The sequence below is a fragment of the Camarhynchus parvulus genome, chromosome 8, assembly GCF_901933205.1.
Source record: "Camarhynchus parvulus chromosome 8, STF_HiC, whole genome shotgun sequence".
In the NCBI taxonomy this organism is placed as follows: Eukaryota; Metazoa; Chordata; class Aves; order Passeriformes; family Thraupidae; genus Camarhynchus; species Camarhynchus parvulus.
The window spans coordinates 17,113,108-17,134,080 of record NC_044578.1 but is presented as its reverse complement, the minus strand read 5'-3'; the positions used below and the strand labels follow the sequence as shown (position 1 = coordinate 17,134,080).

The 20,973-nt window shown below is 38.6% G+C and overlaps 1 protein-coding gene across 1 annotated transcript in view; it reads right to left on the bottom strand.

Moving 5' to 3' along the window:
- Window positions 1-2,817: 2,817 nt before the first annotated feature.
- Window positions 2,818-20,973, bottom strand: part of SLC44A3 (solute carrier family 44 member 3) — a 34,588-nt gene continuing 16,432 nt past the window's right edge. The window contains exons 11-16 of the mRNA XM_030953581.1: window positions 18,650-18,806; window positions 16,083-16,160; window positions 6,642-6,779; window positions 5,930-6,166; window positions 3,883-4,146; window positions 2,818-2,823 (exon numbers count right to left, since the gene is read on the bottom strand). Of these exons, the coding sequence (XP_030809441.1) occupies window positions 2,818-2,823; window positions 3,883-4,146; window positions 5,930-6,166; window positions 6,642-6,779; window positions 16,083-16,160; window positions 18,650-18,806 (880 nt within the window). The remainder of the gene's footprint in view (window positions 2,824-3,882; window positions 4,147-5,929; window positions 6,167-6,641; window positions 6,780-16,082; window positions 16,161-18,649; window positions 18,807-20,973) is intronic.

Here is a 20,973-nt window from a genome sequence, read left to right as displayed (position 1 = left end):
CCTTCTGAAGCCAAAACTTAGGCTTTAAACTACTTGTCCCTTATGTACTTCAACAGAAGAAACAACACACAAGCTGTTGTTGGTATGCATGTTTCATCCACAGAGAGATCCAACGGAATCACAACTGAATTCAGAGTTTGAAGCAGACACTGAGCAAGACCAAAATCAAGCTGCTTTGCTTAAAACATTAGGCTACAATACTTAGCCATGTTCAGGTTAGCAGACACCAGTAGGCCCTATCTCCTATTTTTAAGGAACATAGTTATAAAAGTACCTTTCATTCTGCTGAATCTAATCCTCCATAGCTGCAGGAAAGATGAGTCCACGCTTACTGGGCTGCATTGCAGGGCAGACATCAGATTATTGGAAGTGGCTTAGCCCAGCCTCAGAAGCAGCAGGAAGTGTATTCCCAGGAGCTGTGCCTCTCTGCAGCCTCCTTTACAGCTGCCTGACTGCAGGACCCTGCAGGGGAAGGCAGCCCTGACAAGCAAGCACTAAATAGCATCAGCTTCTGCAGGAGTGCCTTATCCCTCACTCAGGTGGAGGCTCCTGCCACACAGGAGTGCTACAGCTGGAGATGGTTGACACAATTGCCAGTGCAATGTATGTAAGATTGGGAGGTCTTGAGTTGTAAATGAAAGCTATAAAGCTATGCTTTCTGTACAAATGTAATTAAAAGCTATATATTTGTAAGTATTCTCTAAAAAGTGTACACAGTTCTCAGAATTTATTTTATAATGTAATTTCTGGACTAATGACAATACAGTATTCCTTAAACAGTATACACTCAAATACAGCTTAACTGGTATTTTTCAGTACCTTCCTTCTTTAAAACTTAACCCAGAATTTGTAGGAAGTGTATGAATCCTTTCTCCACTCTGGAGCTGCAGTGAAGGCAATGACCCTGCATCATAATTGCAATGAGCAGAACCACAGAGTTGTTGAGATGAGAAGGGACCTCTGAAGGTCATCCAGGGATTTTCTGAAAACAAGGACATACTTAGATAAAAATTTCCCTCCCTTTTTTCCACCAGAGTTCCTGAGTCAAAGGCCAAAACTTGCAGTGTGAGTACCAAATACAAACAGGAAAAAATACCCTGAATGTGTAATAAGAACTGGGTTTTTTTAACTTCAAAGCAAACCTCTTATGCTTTGTAAATTGGTAAATATCATGTTTACATTGTGAAGACACTGCTTCTTGGAAGCAATCTTGGCAAACCCATGGCAGAGGAAAAGTTTTGCCCCTTTGTAAGTACCACATCTGCACACTTTCTCAGGGTTAGAGGGCTATTGCTTATTCAGGACTTTTCAGAAGTTCCCACAGCATCCACAAGCTGAGCACAAAAAGTATCCAAGGGTACAGATTTATCTAAGGAGAGGTGGTGAGTCACAGCCAGTATTATCATCTTGGCAGGCAGAAAGTAATTAATCTATTTCTTTCCCTTTTTCATCATTTATCCTATATTCCACAACTTCTTGAAGTGGCTCATATTAAAGTAGACTGAAGTTAATTAAATTATGGATAAAAAGCAAGTATTTTTTAGTATTTCTAGATAACTAGTCTCCTTTCAACAGCAGGAGGCCAGATACAGTATTTAAATGAAATGGATTTCTTATTCAGGCATCAGTGAGCTTTTCTGTACATCATTTCCAAGCTCTGACTAATCAAGGGTTTATCAATCTATTCATTTAGACAGTTCTGAGTCACCTGCAGTGATGTCTCACTTCCTGTATTGATACTTTACTGAAATCCCCGGCTGGCATCATTTTCCCACCACAAACCTCTCCTCAAATAAAATTTGAACAAAGAGAATAAAATGTGACACCAAGTAAAATCTGAAACTACTCCATACTCAGAACAAGGTGGAGCCTACAAAACGTATTACAGTCAGGATCCAGGTAGAAAGCTTGAACAAGCTTTAAAATTGCTCACGAGGAAGTGCTGGCAGACTGTTACCAAGTTAATTTTTAAAAAAGTGTCGGCACTTGTGTTCCTCTTCTGACTGAAGCCCTGACAGTTGCTCCATTTCCTCCATGATGTATTTCACACCCATGTTACAGCTAACATTTCTATAAAGTATTATTTATAGCATTTTTATCTCATGTCTGTCCTGTTATTTTATCTCTGTCATCTGCTACTTTGTCAAGCTCTAAATACAGATACAAATTTTTCTGCTTCATCTTTTCAATTGCAGAAAGAAGGAAGGAAGGACTATTCCTCATCTGCCCTTTGGAGAGGAGCTGGACAGTTTATGTTACAAACTTGTAAAAACCATTCCCAAAAGAGTATAATTAAAAGAAAGACACCTACCTCATAACCGCTAATTATCTTGACTACAGAGAATTTCTATCAAGGGTAATTTCCATCAGTGAGCTTAGTCTGTTCCTTAATTGGCTGTTCAGATATGCAGAATGAATCAGGACACAGTCATCTCAGAGCACCTCCTCTACAAATGTTTCTGCATTTACTGTTCTAGGGATGACTGGCACAGCATTCCCAGAGAAACCTGAAAAAATCATGTTAGCTGCATGACCTTTTTGACTTACTAATTTAGTCTGACAACAGAGACATTTACAAAGAGTGAGTTTATTATCAACTTTCAGACCATCATAACAAATGTAGTAATAAAAATCAGATGTGATGACACACAAAAAATATTTTATTCATACAAACAGACTGTGTGTCATTTTACCAGTGCAGAAGATACAACAGATTTAGGGAGCTAATACTTTGTCCTGGGCTACTGGTAACCTTTACTGATACGACCGTTTGTGCTATTGCTGCTCTGCTTCCACATCTCCTGGTGTACTTCACATTCAAGTCTACAAAGAGAGAAAAAAGAAGTCAAATAATGTGTAGCACTGTTTCTGCATTTAAATGTTGTAAGAGTAAACTGGGAAAACGATTAAGGTTCTTTTGTATCTCAAATCCACAATCTTCTTGCAGGGAATAACACCCACGCAGCCTCTGGTTTCTGTGCGTGGCAAAAAAATTACTGAAGAATGCAATAACAGACCCAAACAATGAAAATATTTAGTACTATCCCTCACTGTAGTAATAAACTGGAGGACTGCTCTGCCTGTAGCAGAATGTCCACAGAATTGTGTGAGAAGTCACTAGAGCCTGGTACCTTTTGAAAGCAGATCAAGGAAAATCACCAACTTCTGTTACACTTGTGTGAATAGCTGTGACAGCAGAGGACTTGTAGTACCCAGCAAGTGTGGGTGCCAGAGGAGCTGTTCCTGCAGAATCTTCCTCTAGCCTGGCCCCCACAATGCTTGGGGAAAATCAGTCCTGATTCTGAACTTGCTGGGGCAGCTTCTCAGGTTGGGCAATTTGCAGTATTTTTTCAGATGTCAGTGAGCGAGTGTTGACTCTGAGGACTTTCCCAAGCCTGGGTGTGGGGAAACACTCCCTTCTGGCATGTTACCTTTGCTACCCCATCATAAAACTAAATAAATATATAAACTGATAAAAAAGGAGGGGAGGGCAGGAGAGGAGAGGAGAGGAGAGGAGAGGAGAGGAGAGGAGAGGAGAGGAGAGGAGAGGAGAGGAGAGAGAAGGAGAGGAGGAAAGGGAGGAGAGGGAGAGGGAGAGGAGGAGAGAGAGGAGAGGAGAGGAGAGGAGAGGAGAGGAGAGGAGAGGAGAGGAGAGGAGAGGAGAGGACTCTAAGCTCTGGTCTTAGAGGTCTGGAACTTCAGCATGAAATTAAGCAGCCTACCACTCTTCTCACTTTGATACAGCAGGCAGGTGAAAGACTGAGTATTATTTATCTCCCACCCCTCTGGCACTGTCCAAACTTTCTCTTCTTCTGCTGGGCACAATGGGGAATGTGGAAAAAAAAAGAGAATATTTATTTGATCCATTTATTCAGCACTCACTAGCAGAGGGTTTCCTGAGGAGGGAAAGCAATAGAAGAACAAGATACTGGATACAGTATCCTGGTTGCTGTGAGATGTCAGCAGATACATGATAATCCCTTCTTGGAACATAAAGGCAAACACATTAGCTGGCAGGTAAACACATATCCCACGCTCCTGTCTCACCATGGGCTGGAGCTCTGTCCCATCTTCATTATCCTGGAATGGTCTTGTGTTTCTGTGGTTTCGCCCTTCTGTTAACTTGTTACTCTGACTCACAAAGGTCTACAAGCAAAAACCAGGGTGAGATCGTTTGTGAAAGGAAACCATTATGCTAATAAAAATACCTGGTGAAGGAAGATAATTAGCCCAGGGCTGAGAAACTCTAGCTGGTTCCTGGCTGGATGACACTGAGTGACACTGCAAAGGACTGCAGATGCAGCAAAAGTGATGAATGCAACTGAGAAAGATGAATCAAAAATCTCTGTTACAACTCCTACTGCAGGAATGAGGTTTCCAGCTGTATGAAATCCCTCCCCCAGCTCTCCACCCACTGCTGCATATTGTCCTGAGGGCCACAGAGCCTCCCTTCCACCCCCGGGATGTTTGTAACCTGACTGTAACACAGACAAGTCAAATGCCTTCATGTGTTGGGAAACTCCAAATTCTTGTCTGTGTTAGCAAACTTACTCTTGATCATACAATGAGGAGGAGTTTGGATGTGCTGCCCACAGTTTTTCCATAGAAGGGTACAGAGCCTGTCCTGCTTGGAAGACTCCTTGTCCCTGTGGGAAATCCTCTCTTCACCCACAGCTCTAGGGCATGGCTAATTACACAGAATTAAGAGCAGAGTTAAAGAGAAACTACCACAAAGTTTGGAAGTGGAGAAAGGAGAGCCTCTGTTTCATGAAGGAAAATTGGCTTAAGAAGTATTTTAGAATTTGGCAAAACAGAGAGGGAAGAACAGAGGTCAAGGCTTCAGAGTTTTCCATTTGGTTTTATATTCCTAGCCAGGAGATGTGCTTAAGTACTATTCTGAACCAAAGCCAAAGAACATATATCTGCTTTCTTCTGTACAAAGGGTTAAGACTATCTTTAGGCTGCCTTTTTGTTGTGCTGTTGTTGTACTCAACAAAATTCTATGAACATTACAGAAACTCTAACAGCAGCATTAAAAAAATAAATAATAATCAAAATTCCAAAACAGTTCTGACATTGTCCTGAAGAAATCCATCCAGAACATTTATGTCAGATGAGCTACTCTGGCTGCTGGTTGTTTTCATGGATTGCTAAGATTTTCTTTTGTTGTGCAGTTTGTGAAGGAAAAGACAGAAGTGTCAAAAATAGCACAAAAGGAAAAAATATCTGCATCTTCAGATATTCCCTTAATTAGAAAGGGATGGCACATATATATTCAAAGGCTTCAGTTACAGCACTGCATCACTATTAGCTAAGTACTGAAGGTAATACAATACAGTAATTACAAGGGTAAAGATGCAGAACAACCTGTCCAGAGGCAGAAGAGTTTAATCAAGAGATGGAAGACAATGTTTTGGCGAAAGAATCTGTAAAGGTATGAAGCAGAGCAACTCAGATTTGCATTAAATATGTCCAGAACTACAGCATCTGTAAGATGTGGAGTGGATCCCTGACCTGCTACTTGTTAATTTTTTCTCATCAGTGCACAGTGAGTCACAAGAAATATAAGCACTAATCTTAGGGCACCCCATGGTTCAATTTCTGCAGCTAGCTTATCTATTTATTTATATCTTCTAATTATCAACAATATATTGAAGATATATCTAATTAGCCTAAAGAGTCAGCCATTGCTTACTGCATATAATCTAAAAGAAGGCAGCAGGTCGTAGCTAAGATACAGGAGTCAGAGGGACCCATTTACTTCAGTTTATAAATTAATGTACTTGTATCCCTGTGTCCATCCTGTTGTAAGGTGTTGGAAAGGAAATAGCATGGGTTGTGAGTTCCAATTACTAGGTCTTGGGGAAAGAAAAAGTGCTTAAAAGCTTAGAATGTCTCAAATATCTTTGCTGTAAGCAGTGGGATTTACCAGCAGCTCCTGATCCACAAAGTATGGCTTCTCTGCAGTTCCATAATTTGTTTCCATATCAATAGCAAAGCAAAGGAACATGGCATCTGCTGTCACTTCAAACACAGACAGAAAGCTGTGGGACATCAGGTAGGCAAAAAATCCAACCAGCAACAGAGGAACTACCCAAGCTTGCAACTCCCGGTGGTAGTTAAATGCCATCAATCCCCCAAAAACAGTGAAGCACACAACAAACACCTGTAAAGGGCAGCAAGAGAGAAGTGCAGCCTCATTAATCATGCAGAAATGTTTCTCATTAAAAAAAAACAATCCCCCCAAACCCTGAGGCAAATACATTACAGCCAGAATTTTAAGAGCACATCTCATCTGGGAGATAGCTAAGCAATTTCCAACATCACATAGCTGTGGCACTTTGTGTTCAATTCCACGTGTAAATACCACAGGGCAGAGGAAACCTCTTGCCATGTATTTACCAAAGACTTGATGCAATTGGAACTGCCAGAGTGGGTCCAAGGACACTGCTATCATAAAACAAAATAACTCTGCAAAGGTAAATTCCTCAGATATTCTTCTCTCCCAAACTTGTTTTTATAGCATTGACAACACTGGATTTAACAAAGATAAACTTAATTTACTTTAGGTATATGAAAAGATAATCAAACCTGATTTTTCACTTCATTTTCACAGAACCAATATTTTTATTTACTCTTACCTTTCCTAAAAATAGGAGAAAATCTCCAAAGCAGCTAATGGATGCAAGTTTAGCAGAATTCTTTGCCAAAATACAGACAGCATCCTTTGCTGATGTACAAAAATTTGTCCCATTTATGGCTGTAGTTGTGTATGCATGCTGAAATGACACAAGATAATAATGTAGTGAGAGAGGAAACACTGATAATCTAGATTTTACTTCAGCCAAACACAAAGCCTTAAACTCTATTTGGAATTACTGACTTTATGAATATAAAGAGTTATTTTGCATAATATGGCAATTTTATTTTAAATTATTATAATAGTCATGCTTCTAAATTCAAAGAGTTTTTATACATAATTTCCACCATTAGCAAATGTTACAATAGTGACTAAATAAATTCCTGAAGCCACATTTATCCGGTTTCTTTTAAAACACTTAGGTTCTCGACCCCAAAATTTGTGAATGAATATGACACAATTACCAGAGAACACCTGGAGTCACACTGTCCAAACTTACTGGCTATCTATCTCCAACACTGCTGGCCAACTGTGTCAGTGGAAAAATGAAGTTATGTATTTACTGGGTCATTAAAGGTTGATGATTAAAAACTTTTAATACATGGCTCTTTCAAACACTTCAGTGAAATTCAAGCTTATAGTCATAGCCATTGAACAAACCTTTTTGTGAAGGATTCTGGACTAGACCAGTGACTGTATCATGTGCCCCACCCCACTGAGAACAACAGATAATTGGGGCACTCCCAGTTTTTCAATGTATTGAGAATTTTACACTATATTGCTTGGTGAAAACTTGCTTTGACAGGTGGGGAGGATAGAATATTTACCTTCATGAATTTGATTTTTTTTGCACTTATGCATAAATTAACATGTATGTCCCATTTATGGAACTCCTCAGCAAGGTTTTGAAATTATGTCCAAAATATCAGCTAAGAAAAGCAGCACTCATGATACATGAAACATATTCTGGGCTTTACCAGCAATACTTATGAGTAGTTTCCCTTTACTCAAACTATTAGAAGGCAGATTACACCACAAGAACTTTCGTCACATCTGATATGGTCAGTAAGAGCCACAGTGTGCAAGGGATCACTCTTCTAAAGGAATTTAAAAACCAAACATGTACGTGGTGCTCACAATTGCTTTCTGCTTCACCTGGAAGTGAAAAAATAAACAGCACATAAGGGGTTTACTGAAAGTGAATTATACTGGCCTACCGAAAACCCTTCCTGTTCAAAAATCTGTTTTTTCTTACTTAAAATTCAAAATGTAAAACAATTTCAGATATCTGAAGCAAAGAAAATTTATTTCTGTAGAGTTCAGTTTTACCTCTGAGCAATTTCTGTAGCATAGCAAAGCTATGACATTGTCTGAGAGAAAAAAGGAAGGAAAGGAAGGAAAGGAAGGAAAGGAAAGAAAGGAAGGGAGGAAGGGAGGAAGGCAAGGAAGGCAGGAAGAAAGGCAGGAAGGCAGGAAGGAAGATTAAATGCAATCAAAGAGTTTCCGCCTCTTTATTGTGGATATTATTCATATAATAAATAGTGATTTTTCCTCTGATAGTAAAGAAAAACCATTGACATTCTGTAAATACTGTAGTTACATATTAGAAAATACATCCATAGATGGAAAAAGTATAAATAAAGACCGTGGATCTATTGCCTGTTCTATGAAAACATCAGAGACACCAGTGAACTCTACAGAAACTCAAAGAGTATCTGCATAAAAATATGTTTAAACAAGCAAGCTTACTTCATTCCTAAATAGGAAAAAAAGCTTTCTTTGCTAACTTTCATTTATCCTGAGGGTGTTCCCTTCCTGGCAGGACGCCGTCACACCAGAATTCCCAGGATGTGGCCACAGGAGAGCTGCCAGTGCCAGCCCTGCTGGCCCAGGACACGGGCAGAGATGGCCTCACAGCACACCGCCTCTGTCTGCCACCCAGAGCTGTCACTGCAGATTTCAGACATGGGCAGATTTCTCTTTATAACATGCTGTGAGTTCAGTCTCTTTCATCATTCCCATTAAACACACAGGGAACTGAGACACAAAGTAGAAGAGTGTTTTCTAAGTTTGGTTTTGTTCCTTAAGAACTAAATTCACAGAGCAGATCTTGATCTGGTGAGGTCAGTATAAATTTTGCCAATAAATTAAACAGAGATTCTGTATTCATTATAAATTGCAAAAAATGTGTTTTAAAAATTAAAAAGAATGTTGAAAAAGCACGTGAGCTTGTACAAACATTGTTTCCAAACTTAAAATAAATACTCATTTGCTTGCACTCTTGAAATAGCCACTTTGGTATTCAAAGAATGTGCAATGAAAAGAATTTCTGATATTTATTAACTAGAATGGTTACCTTGGAAAGACTGAAAATGACACTGGAGACAGTACACTACCTGAACAGGCATTTGTTGTGTTATAAACCAGCCAATAAAAAATGGCATTTATAGCAGTTACAACTTAAACAAATCATTTAAGTATTACTTAATGATAATACTCAAGAAATAAAGGCAGCCAGGTAATCTAACATTCTAGAATGAATAGGAGAGAGACAGAAATTAATGAACTGCTGAAGGCTACCAAACTAGTCAGACATATGTGAAGCAAGAATATTACCAGCACAATTGGAAGACTCAGCCTAGTGATCTCTACCTTTTAGCAAAAAATACATTTCTGAGAAAAAAAAAATATTTGAAGGGTTTCTTGTTCAGCCTAGAATCTTTTTCCATACACCCGCCTCACAATTTTCAAGTTTCTCATACAGACCCCATGCCCTGATCCCATCCAGCCACATAGAAATCTACATGTTCTCACTAACAAAACACATCAAACATTTAAGCTAACATACATGTCCATGCAATTCAGCATTGCACAAAAATGAGCTCAAGTGATTTTTCATTCTTACTCATCAAGGAACACCTAACACATACAAGTTATTACCTATATTTGCAAACAATTTTGGACTTTCAACTAAAAAGCTTATATATCCCATTAAGTTTAAAATTGCAGGATATGTGCAATAATCCAAAGCCTTTCAAATTAAAGATTGTTGTGAAGGCTAAGATGGAAGACCATGGCCAGTTAAGAACCTGCTAACATTTAGAAACAGGTTATTTAAATATGTGTTTCTACAGAATATATTCTTCCATGCCCAAAAGCTTTAGTGGATTTGAAAATGTTTGGGAGAAGGGCAGCAGGAATGATCCAAAAGGCATGGAATGTCTTCTGTCTGGGGAACGTGAGGCTCTTCTGTCTGGAAAAGACATGACTGAAGGAGGATGCAGCAGGAGGCTCATGCTGCCAACTCACGAGAAATGCAGAGAGGCTGGGTAGGCTTAGATGGCTCACTGTTTCTTCCAGAACAAAGGCCAGGCAGGGGCAGGACAGTATGAAGTATTAGGAGCCAAATTTGAAAACAGACAGTATTCCTTCTCACCATAAATCTGTAAACTGTGGACTGCTGGGCAAAGGATGCTTTAGCTTCTAAAGGTTCACAGGAGCTCAACGGATATGGGGAATTTCAGGGAAAATAACTCTGCTAAGAGTTATTAAACACACAGAAAACACGCAGCTCAAGAAGTCCCTAGGTTGAAAACAGATTCAGAAACAGCACAGAGGCAGGGAAATATCCTTTTGTTCTACCTTAGCATTTGCTCACAGTCATTGCTGAAGATGGGATACTGAGCTAGAAAGAGATTCAGTCTGATCTTATATACACATTATAACTCTTATATTTTTATCTTTGCCCAGTGAATTGATCTTTTACAATGGTAGTCTCTGCTTGGTGACAAGCAAGTAATTGTGGCATTAATAGCATTGAAAGCACAGGGGATAGTGGACTGGGATCAGCATTTATCCTTCCACCAGCAAGTTGATCTCATATCACCACCTCTCCGAAGAACACAAGCCTCTTCTGGCTTGGGGCCTGGGAACTAGACACTGATTTCTCAGTGTCAGGATGAATAAATAGGGAATGCGAATGTTTACATATCTCCAAATACCACAGTATGCAAAAAAAATCTATTTAAAGAATATATCCTTCTGTGCCTCACAACACAGAATGTCAAAGGTCTTGGAAAAAGTGACCTGGTAGTTTCATGAGAAAGGCGCTGTGGCTCAGATCCAGGCTGTAAGTTCTCCAATTGTTGAGAATAATTGCTACTTTGTGTAACAGCTGAATTCAGCCCTCCATTCCAGGGCTTGCTTTCATAAAATTAGCTTGGGGAAGAGAAAATTGCCATAGCAACAGAATCTTCTTAAAAAGGAAGAAGGAGACATGCTGATCTCTCATCCCAGTTCAGCTTTTTCTGCGCTGCTGGTGTTTTCATCCCGATCTGATCTTATTGCTGCCAGCTCTCTTGGGGGCTGCCCTGGTCAGCCACCCCCAGTGCAGTGCAGTGCAGCTCGGGCTGGACCTTAAAGTGCCTGCCAGTGTCACTGATGCCAATGGAAGCCCTTCAGAAAACAAAATCCAGTGGTAGCAAGAGGCAATGAGTGTGGCTGCTGTGCAGCAGTCAGTGGTCTGGTGAGAGAGTTGTATCATGACTCTCAGATGGTGGGAAACAAGAGCAAGATGGGCCTTGTGAGGCCCCACTGAAGAGATGACGACATACAAGACTGGAAGGGACTTTCAGCCATTCCAGTGCCTATTTCAGATTAGCATATTACGCAAATCTTCTCCCAAGTGGAAAACCCCTTTTTTAAATCACTTAGGACTTCCCCTCTCCCTGGGCCTTACATGTGGAACTGTTCCAGACAGTTGTCCTGCTGGTCCTTAGGAACCTTCCAACTTCCAGACGACATTTATTCATGAACAATTTATATCTACTCTATTCTATTTTTCTGCTGATCTTGTCAGGCTTTTAGCCCTCCCTCCTGTCTCATAGATGGCTAATGGGCTTGCTCTTGCTCTTCACTTGTCACAGGATATTCCAGTCCCCTCTATGAGATAAGCCTGAGCACATAAGCAGCAACTTGTACAATGGCATTTATCCCCTTCTTTCCAGTGCAAGTGTTTCATCTTGTAGCTTCCAGGACTGACTCTGTGCTTTCTGCACCCTTGTTAAAAAAAGGCTATTGTCCTGTGGCTGACAAACACATGGAGAATATTTTTCTCCTCTACTTCCAAGCAATAAGCACACAGCTAATACAGAAATGGTTATTTTTTGTTCCTAGGCTAATTACTATCTGTAAGAAACCTTCAACAACTTCCTGAATTTTCCCAAGCAGTCCAAAAAGCAGAACTTTCATTTACTTCCATTTCACCTTATATTTTCAGTCTGGACTTAATGGAGAAACTTTTCAGGTTTCCTTGCTTCCTACTCTCTGTGTTATCTACTCCCTCCACGGCTGTCATCCAGTGGGTAGGACCAACACAGCTTTTTTCTCACAGGGTAATTGGGTGTCCTTTCCTGCTGCATCACAGTGTTATATGTGGGCTCCATTTCCATGACAGGGTTGGAGCAAAAGGATCCTGCTTTATGTGCCCATTGCATGATGATTAAATCATTACTGGGGTTGCTTTCAGGGCTTCTGCACTTAGTGAGAAAATGTTCTTATTTGGGATTTCTGAAATAAATCAAACTGAAGATTTCCAGAGAGTTGTTCATAAATTTCTCTGCTTAAAAGCACAGAATTACCTGTCACTTGCCTCATTGCCTTTTATTTTCTCTTTCTCTCTCTTTCTCCCCCGTTTTGTTTCTTCTTAATGGGATAGGGAAGAAGAGAAATGTATCAAAGTAAGAATTAGTCAACTTTGTTCAACTCTATTCCCTACATGGTTCATCCTACAGAACAAGTTAAGACCTAAAGATTTTTGTTTCCTATTATTACATACATAAAGTCTGCAGAGGGGAGATAAACTTATATAAAATATTATTTCAGTGTAGAAGAACATTTTATCCTTGTATTTTCAAGAGGATTGAAAAATTAGCTCTATATCTAGAAGCAATATTGCCAGTAACATTAAAATGCATTATTGTTTTTGGGAGGAAAAAGAAGTACTTGATGGGGTGAGGCACAATGTGTTTGGCATGGAAAGAACTGTGCTTTACAATAGCATGCATTAATTTTGGTTTTATCTAGGTGAATTCTCCACAAGGCATTTAACTGAAACCTCCTGATAGGCTTCCATCCAAAGCTTAAGAGACAACCAACTGCTATGGATATAGAGTCGTTAGACAGACTTGCTTTTGGTTTATTACACTGGACAATTGCTGGCTTTCAGTCCCCAGGAAGGGTCTCTGTCCCAGGAAATGGGGCTCACACCCTGCTGAATTCACTGACAGCCCAGAAGGCTGCACTGCTGCAGCCATGCTGATGAACACAGAAACCACACCCTGCTCAGCAACCCCTCAGAAACCCAGGCACTGTACTTTGGAGCAGTCACTTTGCCAACTGGCTGCAGATGGACCTAAAGCAGACACAGAAAAGCAAAACTATCCAGTCGTATTGTTTTTAAAAAGTCACTGCAACAATGCTGTAAAGGGAGAACATGTGAACACTTCGATGTTTCTAAAGTTAAGACTGCCAGTACAACTTAAGAAAGCAGGAGAGACACAGACCTCATAATCCCCAAATCACATTAAACGCCAGTATATTCTTTTTACAGAAGAAAAATTTCAATCTCCTAGATTTTACTTGAGATGATTGGATATGTTTATCTGGAACATACTGAAACCATCAGAGCCAGATAAAAAATCTGTGGTAATTCTGACAAGTGTTGGCAAGCAGAACTGTCAAGTAAGGATAGTGACTTTATATTCAGAAAGCACTTTTCAGCCACAGAACCCCGAGTGCTTTACAATTGTTGCTAATGGATTATACACACACATGAATCACTTTGCCCATGACTGAAGTGGAACAGCTTAAGGAGTGAACTGTTTTACAGCACATAGCAACACTACACCACAGTTTAGCACAGGATCCAGTTGCAAATCCAAGAGAAATTTAGGAAGGCTGGATGTAATTGTCCACACTGCAATCTGCACAGGACACTGGGCTTACATTACCCCCCCTGCAAATATGACAATAGCCAGCATCTAGCACAGCACTCTGTCATGATGGAAGATGACAGGGTAACTCTTTGGCTTGTTCCACTTAACTTCCAGGAGAGATGAGCAAAACCTAACTGAGCCTGCAGAGAATGAGTCACTTCAGGGATGCATTCAACTATTAATGTCAGTATTAAATATCACATGCAGGGTGGTAATGGAGCCCAAAAAGTACCCTTAGATAACATAATAGAGCACTTGGTTGATTCTGCATGGGAAGAAAGAAGCTTGCATTTTTTCACCAGGGTTACTTTCTCCAGCACCTGTTTCTCATCTGCCAAGTTCTCAGAGGGAAAACAAAGTACTGTTTAATCCTGATTAAACTTGTGAATGAAGGAACAGAAAGAATTTAAATTACCTAAGCAGTTTAACAACAGGTTGAAGAAAATAGTGCAGAAGTGATTGGATCTTCTATTTTTTTTTAGAGCTTCAGGTAATTATATACTTTTCATTAAAGTGAAAATAATGCTAGAATAAAAAGCAAAAGAATAGTAAATAGTAAGGAATGCTAATGTACACAATGATCTTTGGACCAACTTTTACAGCAGCTGTTCCACATTTAAGGTTACAAAAAAATCAAAATCTGAACTTAAAGAATACATCTCTAAGAAAATGTTAGAAACACAGATACAAATTCTTAACCCCTCCCTCCCAAGTCCTGCTCTCAGGTCTGTGTTCAACATATGTGGGAAATTTCTACCTTGCTCCTGGCATCTTCCACCAATCTCAGTAGGAGCTCTTAAGAGCTCACTACTTCTGTTAATCAAGAAATATGTCAAAGCTGCTTAAAACTGCAGACATTTTTTTCCTCCTTTTTTCTTTTCTCTTCTACACAGGGCCACAGATTTTACAGAACCAAAGAATAAGACTTTCAATCATAGTAAAAAAAAAAATTAATAAATAGCCTTGAACAGATTAGTTATAGGGGAAAAAATGAAACAAATAATTCGATCCACAAATTACTCAATGAGATGCAATAACTCAAGACCAATGTTTAAATTTCGTACAGATAGAAGTTCTATTAAAATCTTGTGGCCTGTTCTTGCTTTTTTTCTTCTCTAATTATTGCCCAAATTTCTGTGGATTTGAAACGTGGACAACCATCACCTTTGCTAAAAATATATTCAAAAAACAAAACAAAAGTGAACACTTTATTATGATCATTAGATTAAAAACCACAATTCACATAAAACCAGAAATCTGCCAACAATAGAATAGGAAACAGGAAATCTTTAAAGGGGAAAAGAGCTACAATACAGCTTTCTGAAACAAAAGGAAGAACATTATAGTAATTAATTCTTTTAACAAACACACAGCAGACAACAGCTGGAGAAAGTAAACACTAGGATGCTGGATATCTCTTTGAAAGGCAGGAAGCCAAGTCAAGGGGAAAGGGTGACTACAAATGGAAAGCCTGGAGGCAAAATGAACTCTGATATTCCTCACCAAGTCACTGACTACAAGACCTACCTAGAAAATGTAAGCCTGGAAAATTCAGAAATTTCACTGCACAAGTATTTAATCTATGGTGAACTAAATCAAAAACTCTCTTAATAACTGTCCAAGACTAAACCTAATTTATGCACCTACTTAAGAGGAGAAGTCAGACCCGTTATCAGGATTGTCTTGTTTACTTCACTACTACCCTCAGCAATGAGAACAAAGAGCTCAGCATTCAGAGGGTGTAATCAGTGTGAATTTGATTCCCTTTCACATTAGGAATATCACTGTTCCCAGAGATAAAAATAAGGCAATGACAAAGACAAACTATTTATAATTATATATGTAAATCTGGAATGCATTTGGAGAAAAGAATTGTGAAGGTAAAAAGAGGTGTCAAGTATCTGTAAAACTGCTCTATGTCAGAAATCATCCATTTCCAATTAAAACATCTTTTAAACAAGACTGCTCAAACAAATCATGGTTTGTATTTCCAGATCTACTGATACTGGCAATCACTAGGAATTTAAGTTTCTTTACTCAGGACTTTGAGGTGGAAAACACTGTAACTAGTTAATGTCACATTCCAGGTATGGAATGTTTCCTAATTCTTCATTGCTTCCTGCTACCTGGACTCTGTGTTTCAGGAGTCTGGCACAACTCAGCAAAATGTTAAGTATTCTTACCTACAGAAACAGCAAGTGGCTCTCTGAAAGGGCTGACTACCTCTAGCTGTATTACAAGTTTTCTAAAATCTAGCACCTTGCATATTTGTCAATTCCCTGTTTCTCTGCACCAAGCACTTGGAGGCTTTTTTGTTTGTTTAATTTAGGTGGCCAGCAGGAAACTCTGGCCTGCATGCCAGGCTAAGCCATTTTTAGCCATGCTAAGGGTCAGGCACCAGCCATGGTATCCAGACTAGGCTGAGGGACTCAGACGACACAGCATACCTGGTTAAAGTATGTTAAGCAACTTTTCGGGAAGCAAACCCAGCAGGAACAGCAGTTGAACAGGTGCTTTGCATTCTTCTGTAATAAATGAAATGACTGGTTATTGGACACATAATTAGCCTCAAACGAAACCAGTGTTCTTAAAAAACCTTGCTTTACACGTAACTGACCCTTCTAATAAACTTTTCACTTAGGCAGCAGATATTTCCACTAGGATTTTAGGAACAGCTTTTAATTCAGACTGTTCAATATTAATGACTGCAGAGCTGTTTTTTTTTTTTCTTCTTGTGGATGGAAGATTCTTCTCTGGGAAAAGAAACTAAGTGCTGCAAGCAGCGTTATGAGCTAACAGCTGCCTGGGGAGAAAAACAGGCAGGCAAGTCAGTAATTCTTAAAGCACCTCACAGTGATCAGGGAGTACAGAGACAGATTTTTAAAACCTTCCACAGTTCTGAAATGACTGGTACCCTACTGAACAAAAATAAAAGAATAGGTGGAAGGGCTTATATGAACATACATGTGTTTTGACTCAGAGCATTACATTAATTTTTCAGATCAGGAAGAAAAATCTTGTACTAGAACAGGCTCTTTACAGACCATTGAGCTGAATTAATTTCATAGCAAAAACTGAGCAGTAAAGCTTAAGGTTTGTTCCATGCTCCCCCATCACATCACGAGCTCAGAACAGCTCAGTGTGGAGATGATGCAAGATAAGAATAAGACACCTTGGTATCCAGAATAGCCTTCCAAAATTAAGCATCTGTTTTCCTCAACAAAAGGAAATCCAGTTCAGGGATACTCAGTCTTTTTAATCTTATTTTTCCAAAGGTCAGAATGTTTTTATCTTGTTTTGGAAAGCAGAGATCTTCCAGTTGCTATAGAAAACTCAAGTACCAACAGCTCCTATTGTTCAAGCAAAAACCACAAACCTCCCAATTTTTTCCAAAAAGTTTCATGAAAATATTCCAGAAATAACTCCTTCAAAACAGTGACTGTACATGCAAACTCCTGACAGTGAACAATTTACTCTTGCTATATATTGCTGGAGAGATGATTTTACTAAACCTGTGTTATCTTAGTAAGGACTGTTTGTTAAAAGCCTAGAGCAAGGGATCTCACCTACAACCTCCTCTCTGATTCTGCTTGATGACTGCTGTGAAGAAAAATCTGTAAATTTACCTGCAAGCTCACAGGCCCCTGAGTTTTTCTCTGTTCATAGAGAACAGCAACATTTTTTGCAAGGGTGGGGAAGTCTGTGTGAGCTCTACAAGAATGCAGGGTCACTTCTCCATCCTTTAGTCCAGCTACTCTGGCCCTCAGTGAAAGGGGCCATGGCCTGTCCTTTCTGCCATGCCAAGGAGCAAGGTTGGGTACTCCTGGGGGGATCCTTCCCAGGACTGAGCACATGAGCTGCCCAGAGCACTTTCGAGTCTCCTTAGCAGCAGTTACAGCTGTGGGACATGTCACTGAATGCTTGGACCAAAAGGAGCCTGCAGCACAGTGCTGCAGACACAAAGAATCTTTCTTTGCTATTTAAATCTACAGTAATTCAGATTACAAGACCATGTAACAAGCAAGCCCACTTATCCTGCTTCCTCTAAAGGCAAAAAATACTCTAAGTCATCCCACCTACTGTAGTTAACATAACTCACAAAGTTTTATAGCCAAAACTTTCATATGAAAGCAACATAAATCCAGACCACACCTTTCAAGTGTTTTATGACAAGGAGTTTTTATTTAAGCCTTCATAACCTATAGCCAACACATGCCTCATAGCAAATACATTGTCACTTTAAATGTAAACACCCTGTCATAACTATACATAACATGCTTCAAGGCCAATATAAACCCTAGAGGAAAAGACCTACATTAAAATATTTTCTTAAATCTTCTCCTAAAATCAGAATTGTGCATTCCTAGCAGCCCTCCCTCCTTGCAGAAGTGCCAGAATTACCTACAGTGGTGTGCTTCCAGCAGAAGATAATAGATGTGGAGATGCATGAAAGGAAAAAAGAAGGCAAAAAATATTCAAAACAGCCCAGGTCTATGCTTTATGTGTCTTAAACAATGTGTCTTGGATACTACAACTCCCAGGAACAGTTCTTATTCCATATATTCTTTCTATAGAAGCATATTACAAGGCAGATGAAGTATTTTCTCTAACAGATTTAAAATCTAACATAAGTATTCTTACTCCTGCTCCTTAAAAAAAGAATGCAAAAAGTTTTAATAGAGCAGTCTGCCAATTTTTTCTTTATCCTTCAGAAAAATCTTTGTATAAAAACACTAAATAAAGGTGAGTTTCATATTGGTATTTTCTGCTTTTAAAATTATTGGACTTTGAGAATAAAAAGGAAGCACTAATATCTGAGTTGGGAGAAAAAAGCTTTTCTAATGATGCTTTTTTCAGCAAAAAACCATGATAAAATAGAAAATCCATCTATTAATAATAGACAGTAATAGCAATACCATCTATTTTTAAGCAAGAAATATATTCTTCTCTTCTTTACCCCATGATCTCATGTGTAACACTATAAAAATAGTAGTTTAAAGAAGTATTTACCTACCTTTTGGTTTAGGATATTGTAAAGGTACAAGAGAACAATCCTTGGTATTCTCAGTATTGCGATTAGAAATGAGCCTTTTACAGCAGTTCCTAGATGGTAGCAGAAAAGAACTGATATGGAAGACAGGACTGGGTGAGGTGGTGGGTTATTTTTATTTCTAGAAAGAGAAACAAACAATTTTAAAAATGGTTTAGCAACTTATTTAAGAAGATAAGCATTGTGTCTTTTCAGTATTTGGCAGTTTTAAGAATTATGCTGTTACCTCCTTTCCTAATTGAACTACTCCAGTCTTTCTACTGACTTCATCTGAATGTTCACCTTAGTCCAAAGAAAAGCAGCCAAATTTATAACTTCTGGGTTAGTTTAATTCTTAAGAAATAACTATTTTCTGGAATAGAAAAATATCTAGGGAAAAAACTACAATGAAAAATAGGAGAAGAGAACAATATCTGAGAATACTCCTTGAACACCACTTTCAGTTTCTGTCACAAACTTGCCTTACTGTTATTTCTTCTTTCCTACTACTTTAAACCATTAATTGTTTAAATTAAAATATAATGTTTTTTCCCACAATAGCCACCACCTTATTTGGAACCCACAAGAACAGTTTAATTTGTTTAATCTCCAGACCCCACTCCCACACCCAGACCATCTGACCCCTTTCCAATACGAAATCGTAGTTTGCACAAGAAATTAAAATATAAAAAGACATCAATAAGAGAATGACTGGTTTGGGCTAAGAAGTTCTAAAAATATAATTTTATTAAATCCCCACTTCAGCAAGGATTTAAATCATACACACTATATTCAGGAGTGGGATTATAATTCTGCAAGAATCCAGAAGGTATCACTGCAGTTCATTCAAAACACAAAAAAATTAGCAGTGGAAAAGTTGTACTTAAATATGCGAATATACCACATTATTTGAAATAGGAAATTCCAGAAAAGCAGTTGCTACATTTATTATTTTTGTCTTAAAACCAGGGGAACAGCTTGGGGGATAGTGGAATTTTATACTGAATAAGGCAGTTTGGGGTTTTTTTAGAGTCATCAGGTTTCTGTGTTAAAAACACATGCATTGTAGTGTGGATGAATTATTCTATTCATATTGAACCATTGTTTTTTTTCTCCCCAAAACACTTCCTTACATATGACAGTGTTAGTTTGATCTCAGAATACAAATTATTAAGTTTCTGCAAGTTAAAGGTTAACTAGTGATAAGAAACACAGAAAGAAGAAAATTTATTCCTGTGTTAATAATGTACTTGTTACTGAAGAGAAAAACAAAGAAGGGTTAGGATATTTTTAACATGAGTAAATAACAAACAAGAATGTAAAAAAAATAAAAATTTAAAGCTTAGTTTAGATAAATTTTTACATCTTTGTATGTTTTTCCACAGCTCCATTTCCTAGCAAAGGAACTAGCACAAGAACAGGGTCTGACAAGGATTTTGCTTTGCCTCCAAACAGATTAGGAAAATAACAGATTTTCCTTGTAATTCTGGTCCAGAGCAGGAAGCAGGAAAGAGGCTAAACACAGCAACAGGTGATGGTTATGTCTGTAAACAAGTTCAAGATTGACTCCAACCTACTCCCATTGCTCCCAAGGCTGAAGTTCCACCCAGCTTTGTGCATGATGTGTCTGCAATCCTGAAGGGGCTTTAGCACAAGCAGACAATCATCATGCAGTGGATTCTGTGCATGTCAACTCATCTGGATGTGCTCAAGGTATCAGGGAAATCTGTGAATCTGCCTGATTGGTTATAAGACTGAAGAGAGCCACAGCTTGCTTTTCCTCTTTGGTATTTCTGTTTTATGTGATCATGAGATTGTTTGATTTACTCTTGTGGACCTGTATTCAATACCAGATTGTCTTTGAATAATTTTATTTCTTCACTACTGTCAATTGCCTTCATTTACTTGTGAGCTCTGTGACACAGTGTCTTTCTTTAACACTAAGTTCCTTGAATCAAATGATCACACATGCATCTTTGCTTTCATTTGAAAACATTTTTTTGAGAATAAAAAAATGTCATCTTGACACACCCAACAGACACAGATATTTAAATGGGAGAAAAATGTATTTCTTCAGTTCTTTAAAATTCTCTTAAGAGCTATGCTTACAGATTTCTTCACTTATGTCTCACCAATTCCAAAGACTGAGTAAAAATAACTTTAGTATAAAATACTTCAGAAATGTTAAGGAATTAATCTTCTATTCCTCAAGTAAATATTAATCTCAAATTTGAAACAAACACAATAAATTACAAGATTTGTAATAAAACAGACATGATGAGACTAACAGAGACCACACAGACTGTACT